Source organism: Plectropomus leopardus, chromosome 7 (genome assembly GCF_008729295.1).
Source record: "Plectropomus leopardus isolate mb chromosome 7, YSFRI_Pleo_2.0, whole genome shotgun sequence".
In the NCBI taxonomy this organism is placed as follows: Eukaryota; Metazoa; Chordata; class Actinopteri; order Perciformes; family Serranidae; genus Plectropomus; species Plectropomus leopardus.
The window spans coordinates 780670-792346 of NC_056469.1; the positions used below are offsets into that span (position 1 = coordinate 780670).

Below are 11677 nucleotides of genomic sequence, written 5' to 3' on the forward strand. Positions count from 1 at the left end.
TCTGTGTGTGTGTGTGTGTGTGTGTGTGTGTGTGTGTGTGTGTCTGTCTGTCTGTCTGTCTGTCTGTCTGTCTGTCTGTGTCTGCGTGTGTGTGTGTGTGTGTGTGTGCGCGTATTACTTTTTGTACGATGAAAAAGAGGGCCAGTCAGCAGCTATCCCAGTAGCCAGTATGTAGTTTGCGGCCATCTGCCTGAGAAACGCTCTGCTGCTACTGCCTGAACACCAGCAGCAGGACACCAAGACAGAGAATGGCTCGAAGAGCTCCAGTCAGTCAGGAAGCACCGAGAGCGGCAGCGAGAACAGTGATGCCTGCAGGTCAGAGACACACACATACACAAACACTCACAAATACACAAGTAGATATTGCATCCTCTGTAGTACTGAGGAAAGGCCAGCAAATGTTTGTTATATTCTCTGATTAGAGAGCTCAACATGTCCAGCAGTGGCTGGATAACAAAAGAGAGACTAACCTGAGAAACCCCTCTGTGTTCTGGTTGTTTTGTAGCAGAGAAACAGTAAGATATTACTTTTTGTACGATGAAAAAATTAAATGCAATTGTTAGGATTGTGAAGGTGTCACCTGAGCACTCATTAGAGAAAGGCAATCTTACTAACCAGTGTAATCCTCTGATAGCAACTATGGGTTGACAATAGTCCACCAAAAGCTTTCGGTAAAATACCTTTGGAGCTGAAAGTAACACCTACAAACATGCACATAGACCCTAGAATGCCCTCATAATGAATTGTAGATGTGGTCTTCATAGAAAGTTTTACCATAAATTTTTTACATAGTATTGCAGACTTGGAATAATAAAAGTAGAAATTAGTGCTACATGACCAGATGAAACAGAGAAAAGGGATGCTTTTGCTCAAGAGGTAGAAAACCTACAACTACCAGAATGCACTGTGCCACACCACACCAACAAAAAGGTAATATAATGTGGACTGGTCCATGTAAAAGAGGGGCGGCCAGCTGGATCACGTATTACAGTTAAACGGGAAGCATGGCCCTGAAAATATATAAGACGAGAGAGGGATGGGATGGGGAGGGATAGGAAGGGATAGGATGGGAAGGGATAGTATGAGATGGGATGAGGATGGGATGGGATGGAGAGGGATGGGAAGAGATAGGATGGGATAGGATAGGATGGGAAGGGATCCTGTTCACAAGCTATTGCTATTATAGGTAAACAGGGTACTAAAATATGTTTATTAACCTAGATTTGTTTTTTCTCAGCTGCAGCTCACTATTTGCTAGTCCGTTTCATGTCTTCCCTTTCGATACACAGATAAACCAATCATAGCAAACCGTCAGGTCTCGGCTTTCTTCCCCCTCCCCTTTTATTTCACAAGTGGGAAGTCATGGATGAAAATGAAAACACAGAGTTGATCCTGCTCTAAAAAAATGGTGATATGATATTTTTGCCATATCACCCACCCCTAACTGAGGCTTTTAAGATATTTCTGCTTTAAGAACGTTAGACCTCAAAGGGCTTTTATTTCGTGAAACTAATTTGTATGTCAGTATATTTTTTTACTTTCACGCAGAATGAGAATATTATCTAAAAAAAAAAGTGACATAATTTTCACAATTTGCATCAACCAATCAATTAGGATGATTCTAAAACAACATCAAGGACACTCTGCTGTCTGAACCCAGACAACAAACTTTTTTTTACATCTTTCCCATTCAGCCTTGACAAAGGTATCACGTACCATATCCACTCCTTCTGCTCTTACCTTTCACTATAGCAGTCACATTTTTGTGTTGTTCATTCGTCATGTAAAGGCCTTTAGGGAGTAATATATGACACTATATACAAGTGTAAGTCATGGAGTGACTTACACGCATGAGTTTGTTGACCAGAGACTATCACATGGAGATTGTTGTGTTTACAGACCCTCATTTGTAAATTCAAAGACTAAAAGGGCCCATAGACTTAAGCGTATTATGTTACTTATTAGCCTTAGGTGTTATATAATATTTCATACCTTTTAATCTGCCTTCTTGGCCAGGTCTCTCTTGGAAAAGAGATTTTAAATCTCAATGAGTCTTTTACCTGGTCAAATAAAGGATATGTAATTTGACCTGGGTATACAGGATATACGGTATATGATGGTATAAGTGATAGAGTGCGTCGTCCTCTAATCAGAAGGTCAGTGGTTCGATCTCCGGCTCCTCCAGTCAACATGTTGAAGAATCCTTGGGCAAAATAATGAACCCCAAATTGCTCCCGATGCTGTGTCATTGGAGTGTGTGGTTACTGAGTAGCAGGTGGCACCTTGTACCGTAGCCTTGGCCACCAGTGTGTGAATGTGTGAATGTGACATGTAGTGTAAAAGCGCTTCGAGTGGTCAAAAAGACTAGAAAAGTGCAATAGAAATACAGCCCATTTACCATTTATAACTGTAGTTGTGCATGGAAACATTCTGAGTGTTGTGATGATGTGTTGCAGTGGGAAAGGTCAGGAGGCTGATAAATTCCTGTCTGCTGCTCCATCGTCTCCTCTCAGAAAACAGGAGGTAGAAAACCTAAGGTAAGGGCACTTCCCATCCTCTCTTCTCACCTCCGAGCCATGATGAGTCATGATTCAAGAATGTAAAGAACCCAGAAGCTGTGCAGTAATCAGTGTTGGATGTGTAGGTGCTCCATCCTGGCCTGCAGTGCTTATGTGGCGCTTGCACTGGGAGACAACCTGATGGCTCTAAACCACTCTCAGAAGCTGCTCCATCAAACTAAGGTGTCTGGATCCCTCAAGTAAGTGCTGGCTCCAGATGACCCCCTGATCAGTGACGATTTCCCATGCGGTGTCCTCCTCTGAGCTGTATTATCCGTCTGTGTATGTTCAGATTCCTGGGACACCTCTATGCTGCTGAAGCCCTCATCTCATTGGATAGGATCTCTGATGCTATTGCTCACCTCAACCCAGAGAATGTCAGCGACGTGTCAATGGGAGTGCTGAGCAGCGAGCAAGACCAAGGTGTGTGGCTTTTACACCTGACTCGAGCAAGCACACTATATTAGTGTCTCCTCCTCAATGCTTGGCTTTGTTTTTGTATACAGGGTCTGACAAAGGAGACGAGCCTGTCGAGTCCTGTGAGTCCACCTTGTTTTAACCTTTATGCATGACTTTTACTTATCTGTATCTGTAGGCATAATGGAAATTTAAATTCCATAATGCACCTGAGTAGAATAGAATAAACAGTACAAATGAATTTCTGATGTAAAAACAGTTTAATGAATATTATCAGATCAGCATACAAAGACAAATTAGTGTCAGGAATATTACTGTAATAGTTTCATGTGTGTGCATGTGTGTGTGTGTGCACGTGTCTGTGTCTGTGTCTGTCTTTGTAGCAGGGAAGCAGACTCCTTTGTGTTACCCCAGCAGTGTGACATCAGCTCGGGCCATGATGCTCTTCAACCTGGGCAGCGCCTACTGTTTGAGGAGCGAATATGACAAGGCCCGGAAGTGCCTGCATCAGGTAACCATGACAACAGCTGCATGACATCAGCAGATTTTGGAAATGTCTTCATTATATTTTCATTAGATCCAACATTTGTACAGCATTTATACAGCATCACACACTAACAAAGTGCATAGATAAGGAAACAGTCTGAAAGTGGTCAAAACTCCAGCAACACTAGCATGTTTCAGCTTGTGGCCTTCATGGGGGTAAAAAAAACCAAGACATTACAAAGAACATTTCATTAAGGTTGTATACATATTTTGTTTGTTTGTTTTGGTTTGTTTTGTTTTCTCCTTATTTTTTTATTTTATTTTATTTTTTTATGTTGTTGCTTTAAAAATGTTTAAAAAATTGAAAAATGGTTTACTCTGTATAATACTGACTACTAAGACTGTATAATAGCTTTTGTGAAGAGAAACCAAATAAACAAGATGTCAAAAAAGGTAGTATACAAATTAGAAAATAAAAAATAAAATGTAATAAAAAATGTATAAAAAAATAGAGTAAAATATCAGAGCACTTATGGGGGGACACACACATCAAGTGTCACCAAGACTTACAGAACACAGGTCACATCATATTTGGTGGACAAACAGGAGAAGTGTGGAGGTGTTTGCATAAGGTGAAAGGGACAGGTGCATGTTGGTTAAGTTCGGTCTGCTGATGGTCCCAGTCAGCAGCTGCGGCAGTGGCTGTGGCAGCTGATAGAGGTAGTTATGGTATTCATGTTTCTTCTTCATAAAGGCAGCCAATTTGGTCAGATCAGAACATAGACATGATACATGTCTGCTGTTATACTTGGTTTTTATTCATATCTTTGAAGGTAGTTAAGTGTGTGATGTGTTAATACACCAAGCTGCATTCAAACCCATGAAACTAAGGCTTCTCTTCAGCATGGCAGTTTATTCTTGACCTTAGAAAAGTAGTTCTCTCTCTCTCTCTTGTTCAAATCCTTTTACAGTCAGGTAATAAATTCAAATTTGTGTTGTCTTCATCAGGCTGCATCTATGGTGAACACCAAGGAAATTCCACCCGAAGCCATCCTGCTGGGAGTCTACTTAGAGCTACAGAACGGTCAGACCTCCACCAGACACCAGCACACTTCATTTCTATTGATTTGATCTTGTTTATTAATGTATTTAACAGGAAAAAAACTGCACTGAGATTAAAAGTCTCTTTCACAGCCCAGACAGGCAGCAGCACATTAAGCACAGTTTTAGACAGTAAAAGAGTGACAGCATAATAAGACATCAGGTCATTATGTCCTAGATCACTCAGAGACAATTAAGTCAAAGTATCGTCAGCCTGATGCACCTTGGTCAACACTTTCCGTCGACTGTTGAAAACACTTCAAAGCCTTTTATACATAAAGGTGGCACTACAGAGCTGCTGGTTTTACACAGAACCAAATAGCCCCAGTTGAGACTATATATGTATGTATTTATGTATGTGTATATATGTTTGTGTGTGTGTGTGTGTATACTGTATATGTTTGTGTGTGTGTACTGTATATGTTTATGTGTGTGTGTGTGTGTGTGTATACGTATGTAAATGCGAAATTCGACAGTGGCCATATTTGGAATATTTAAATGGAATATGCTGTTTTTATGACTATATCAAATCGGGAAATATTGGTGTCCATGTAACCGTAGCCACTGACAGCGGTCTCACCTGCATGATATGCTTTATCAGTGGTATGTGAGGGAGGGGTTAATCTCAGGAGGTAATCCCCTGGATTTGTTTGGTGCTTCCTCAGGAAACACCCAGCTGGCCCTGCAGATCATCAAACGGAACCAGCTGCTGCCTGTGGCGGTCCAGAGGGTCTCCCCAGACACCCGCAAGAAACCTGTCCAGCCCATCCAGCTGCCCTCATCCTTCACACAAGTTCAGCGCAAATGAGCATCCTCAACCACCTCTGACCCCCCAACCCCACCCCACCCCACCCCACCTCACCCCACTCCACTCCACACAACACACGCACCCCTGAGCAGCCTTGATATTTATAAAGCCTCCGCATCAGGAGCCGTATGAAATGCGGGCGTGACTGCTGAGGAGAGAACATAGTGAGCTGCAGCGGTTACTGTGGACTGACAGTAGCTGACTTGATACTTCCATCTGAATGAGAAATCTGTGTGTTGTCTGAGCAATGAAATTAAATTTTATTTACTGTAAGATGTGTGATGACATGTGTGATACTACATAGCCACAGTGGACACATAGTCAAAGTGACTGTTCCAAGGACATTTTGACAGCAGTCAGCATAATACTACTTGATCTAAATGACAAACAGGAAGTACTGAGCCTCTTTTCTAACAAGGATAAGTGTCTTTCTATAGCACCTAAAAACACAAAGTTACAAAATGCTTTACATTAAGAGCACATGAAAGTAAATAAAATCCTGAAGATAAAAAATGAAAGATAGAATGATTTAAACATTTAAAACCAATACCATCAGTTCAGTCAATCAGTCATTAATTTGTCACATGAAAAGGTGTTTGTGGGATGATTTAAGTGTAGTTTTGGATACAGTTACTTTTGTTGTCAACAGCTTGAATCTACACCAGACTCAGGGAATTACTTAATGTCATCTGTCACACTGGTGGTGGTGTCCCAGAACGTGCTTCAGGCTCTGATTGGCCCCATCTCTCACAACAAAAATTCCAGGTAGCAGACATGGCCACAGCAAAGAAGCATTAAGTCAGCAAGGAGGGCTGCTGCTCAGAAGCTGTGGAAAGTTGAATACTTCTTCAATTGAAGGTTTTAACTGTTGCATTTGTCTAGTTTGTTTGTGATTATTTTATAATAATCATGTCGCCCCAATTCAAAAAAAAAAAAAAAAAGTTTGGACACCACTGACCATGCAGCCATCTCAACAAGATGGCTGCTCCTCCCTAATGCAGCTGTGCTTGTGGCACGGGGCATGCAGGAACAGGACGGCAGCTCACATTCCTGCTGTCAAACCAGTACAATAAAGCACATGCCTCTCATTCTCTCCCAGAGTCCTCTACACGTGTAGATAAAGAGTCACCTGGTTTAATGACGCTATCAGGTATTCCAGGATTTAGCCAAGTTTAGGTGAAACAAAGGATATTGCAGTTCCTCGTATCCTGTTGCAAACCTATGTGGGCTGTTGTAGCTCAGGTAGTAGAGGGGATCAGTCACTGATCATAAGGTTTGTGGTCTGATCCGGCTTCCTTCATTACGCATGTCAAAGTATCTTTGGGCAAGATACTGAACCCCACATTGCTCGTGATGGCTGTTGCACCAGTGTGTGAGTGATTGAAATGTGTAAAAACGGACTAGCTCGCCACTACAGTCCAAACACCAACAACAAAGAGTACCACCAACACTTGCAAAAAAAAGACACAAACAGAAATTTAGTGAAGCTAACTGAGAGGTGACTGGAAACATCTGCGATAAGTTCAGCAAGTTTAATAAAAGACAAATAGAGGATTCTGGAGTCCCAAAAAGGCCTCGGAGAAAAGGCTCTCCCCATTCAAGACTGTGGAATTAGTAACCTTTTTGCCAGAGAATCTCAAGCAGTAATCTGTGATTAAGCAGATCACGTGTAGAGGCTGAGATACGTTAATTTCAGAATATACATTAATCCTTATTTCGTGCTTTTCTCTGTTTTTTTAGGACCTTTTCAGTGTGTAAACAATGAACGCAAACTAATGCAGCATACAAATACAATTAATAATCTTCTTTCTCCCTCCCCACCACTGTCACCCCCAGAACAGGAGAGAGAAACAATTCAAGGTATCAATAATGTGGCTTCATAAAATTACAATGTATAGAAATAAAAAAGCAAATGTATTCATGCACATCCTATCCAAACTTGGAGCACATGCTTGACTAAAGTTAAGTCATTAGTCAAAAGGTGAAAAATGGATGATGGAGCTGAGGTGAGCCACATTGTAGAAACATTCACCAGAGACTGCAGCTCCTTTAAGAAGCAGAGCTGAGAGAGGGGGATTCTGGTTTATAGAGTTTGGTATTATTGTGGGTAGGCAGGTTAGCTTTGCCGATAGGTAACTGGTCCTGAATCTGATTGTAGTTGCTGGAAGTGAGAGTGAAGGACTCGACTTGTCTCAGTCTCATCTTTCCTGCACTTCCACAGAGCCATCTTTTAAGAGGAGCCCTGCAGCGTGCGAGCCACTTTTTTCCCTTTGAATATATAGAAATATAAACATCTGCACACAGCAGTCCCAGGTCCACACCCTTTCAACAGAAGAAGCAGCTGAAACAGCAACCAAAATCAAAACAAAGTCACTTAAACGGGTTTAATTTTGTATGAAGGAGTCAGAGCAGTCACTTGTTTCATCATTACAATTTATGAAGCATTTTAAGAGTTACAGACTGTTTAAGTCCCACCTTGGCAGAGCAGGATGGTGGTTCCACTCGATGGTATGCTTTAATTGTTGCTGCAAGGGGCCAATTGAGGTGCTTCAGGCAACTAGTTGCTTCACATTAGAGGTGCATTCAACTGATAGGAAACCCTGAATAGATCCAGAACACACTGGAGGGATTTTACATATATATCTATGTATCTCATCTGGCCTGGGAACGGTTCAGGATCTCCCAGGAGGAGCTAGAAAGTGTTGCAGGTGAGCGAGTTGTCTGGAATACCTTGCTTAGCTAGCTGGTCCCAAATACACACATGAAAATTGACGAATAAATGAAAAAAAAAGTTAAATGAACAGAACTTTTTTCTATTTTTAATCTATTATCTATTTAACCTATTTATCTAACAGCCTTGTGAGACTGAGATATACATTTTTCCTATAAATTAGCAAGTTTGGTCAAAATACACAGTTTAGTATAAGTTTACTGAGGGATCTGTGGCATATGTGGTTGGACAGGGGTCCCAGGTCAGGTCAGGGATGTCATGCAGGACTGGTGTTTGCATTGCATGAAACATTATGCATTTTTGGGGGGTGGTGGTAGGGATGGGAATTTTAAGCAATTTCTGCATTCAAGTACTTGAAATTATTGTAAAGATATTCAAGTACTCACAAAAAAAAGAAGAATTGAGAAATCAGGCCTATCCCTAGTTGTTGGTTACTTCCCTGCATTTTACATTAACTTCTTAAATGTAGTTGTATCCCGGACAAACTGGATGAAGGGTAGGGCAGAATTTCTGTGTTCCTCTCAGAGCACCTCTGTTAATGTGAAAACTCGCTCTGTGTGCTGTTCTGATCCTTCCTGCTCCACATTTGGATGAGCCATTCAATCCCTAAGAAGCTGACAGTCATTCACACGCTTATGATCTGAGTGATACTCACATTCCAAGCCTAACTATTTTTCAGTTTTACATTAAGTTAATTTGCTTTTGTTAAATAATTCACTTTCACTCAAAACATTGAAGTGGTGTGTTTTTTGTCGCTGTCATAGCTCAGAGGCCAGGTCATGACACGGTGACAGCACCTCTTCTGGGCAGGTCTGGGCTGATGTGGCAAATATGTTTGTGCAGTTATGACAGCAGGGCCATCATCCACTCATCCATGTGATATATACATGATAGCCAGCTCATACTCTTCTAGAGAAATGTCTCAAAGTGGATTAGTTTGTACATCTGTGTGTACACAGGGAGTGGGCGTACCCATCTCCACCTTTAGCACATGTTAGTTTTAAAGGAAGTCAAGTCATGCCAGGTTGTGACCCATACTGTGGAATCAAAACACCACGAGGATGAAAGAGGGACCACGGGCAGGGCCACAAATGATGTTCAGAAGAAAGACAAGAGAATTACAGGAGGTAATTTTGGTGTTAGTAAGGTCAAATTACATGTCTGTTGCCATGGTAATTAGGCTTATGAAGTATGTGATTGACAGGGAAGTCTGTAGAAACACATTTCCTAATGCCAGTGTTCGTTATGTAATGTCAGTGTTTCGTTATGTCAGTGTTACGTTATGTCCTTTGCTCATAACTCGGTGAATTGCAATATTACCATCAGGTGACATTCTGTTTTCAGATACAACAGACATCTCTCATAACAAATATATGACATCATCAAGCATATTTTGATTTTTCTGCTCCTTCCAGACCACTGATGATACAGGCCAGACTGAAGAGGTGAGGGAATCTTGTAAGATAAGGTAAGATTTTAAAAAGGAAGACTGTGAGAACACAGCAGAGAGATTAAAGGGATAGTTCACCCATAAATGAAAATTCAGTCAGTATCTACTCACCCTCATGGTTGGAAAGTTGGGTAAAGTTTTATTGTCTGCAAAACACTGCTGGAGTTTCACAGGGGAAAGACATTGCACTTACCTCCCAACCAATTGAAGCAAATTGTGACCAGGATTCAATGTTAAAACGTACATAATTCAAAAAACAAAACAAAAAAATAAAATAAAATAAAAAAAGCTTGTGGCCAATTACGACATTCCAAATGAATTCCAAAAGAAAATAATATAATCAAACTGACGCTTGCTAACATCACATTCAGTTAGGACACAGTGTTAAAGCAAGTGTAACAAAAACAAAAAAGTAATCCCCTCACATAGTCTATTTTTAAAGACAGAGCTGTATTCAGAGTACCACTTATTTTAACTATAGCTGGAACTGAATAGAATTACTCAAATTTTGTGTTTTAAGTAAATAACTTAGTTACTTGCATTCAGTTACCTCCAAACCCTGACAAAAAAATAAGAGCAAAGACTAAGTGAGAGACCAAAACAAGAATTGAGACAAAATTATTTAACAATGACTGTGTGGTATAAGTATGAGGTGTGTGTGAGCATATGTGTGTGTGTGTATGTGTGCATGTCCACACATTATGTCAGCCGCTGCACAAATTTATTCTCTGGGATTCTTTAAGAATATTAAAAGCTAATCAGAAGATTCTAAGAAATATTTGTTGGTTAAATCACAGCAGTTTTCTCTCATATACAAACATTTTAGGGTATAATTCAAAGGTGATGGACTAAATGTAAAAAACATGAAATTTAATTGAATTTATGAACCAATAGGAAAATAAACATTTTACTGGATCACAGATGATTCAAAGGGTTCTGATGAAAAAGTAACAACAAGCAAAAATACAAAAGTCCTGCATTAAAGGCATGTGGAAAAGAAACTGTTTTGTCATGAGGTGAATTTAATATAAATGAACAAACTCTCCCTGAAAAGACATGTCATCAGACACATCGTATCGAACTGAAGAACTTTGAGGTTAAACTCGTCATCAGAGTGTGTTGGTGTGTCCAAACAGCATCTAGGCCTACATGTCCTCTGTACATCCAGAAGCATGTAAACCTTCCTGCAGAACACAGTACCTCATTCATTCACAGTAAAACGTGTGTTGACACAGCAGAAACAGCATTAACAGAGAAAAGTTGATCTACAGGACAATAAAGACCTGAAAGCAATGCAGAATACCAGAAAGGCTCACTGCATTATAATGTTTTTTTTTTTTGTTAAAATGATCACCTGCTGCCTGAATTTTGTTTTTTCCTTTACATAAATAAAAACCCATTGATGTAGAAAATGTCAGCGGAATGCAAGAAATTCAGTGTTTGATGCTTGAATATCTTTATGATATCTATTGCACATCTGTCTGGAAGAGGGATCCCTCCTCAGATGCTCTTCCTGAGGTGTCTGCAGTTTTTGTTCCCTGTTAAAGATGTGCTACTGGTTGTTTTTTTTTAGTTTTTTTTATTATTAATAAACCTATGAGAGGGGTGCTTTTATTTGCTTGAGCAGCAGCCCCTGTAAATGCCTATGCACAGTGCTGGTTGTTTTATGACATTGCAGCTATGTGGCTTTGGTCTTAAATTTTAATGTTTATACTGCATAATTTGATACATAAAGAAAGTTATGAAAAGTGCGGGAAAAAGTGTTAATGACCAGACTAACACAGCCATTCTAAGGATATTCAGCTAGTAGAGCAAAAACACCACTTCAACCATTGGTTTCTTCAGCACAATGAGATGACAGAGATGATAGAGGACAGAGGAGGTGAAATGGGAGGAGGAGGGGGGATTAGTCTGAAGATACAACGAGAGGAAGAGATGGCCTGCCTTGATTTTCTGAGTGACATTGTCAAACACATCCATGCAGGCCTCCACCTTTTTCATGCTCACTGTTATTCTTACAGGAACCACCCAACAAACACAAACACACCAATACTCAATATGCTTTTCATTCAAGCAGAACTGAACGCCAGCATGTTATTGTTGCTCTCTACATTTCTCTGTCTCAG

At 40.4% G+C, this 11677-nt stretch overlaps 1 protein-coding gene across 1 annotated transcript in view; it reads left to right on the forward strand.

Moving 5' to 3' along the window:
* Positions 1-5643, forward strand: part of cnot10 (CCR4-NOT transcription complex, subunit 10) — a 28203-nt gene extending 22560 nt beyond the window's left edge. The window contains 8 exon segments of the mRNA XM_042490708.1: positions 140-315; positions 2457-2537; positions 2645-2758; positions 2851-2981; positions 3065-3097; positions 3359-3486; positions 4470-4545; positions 5228-5643. Coding sequence (XP_042346642.1) covers positions 140-315; positions 2457-2537; positions 2645-2758; positions 2851-2981; positions 3065-3097; positions 3359-3486; positions 4470-4545; positions 5228-5370 — 882 coding nt within the window. The 3' untranslated portion in view covers positions 5371-5643.
* The last annotated feature ends 6034 nt before the right edge of the window (positions 5644-11677 follow it).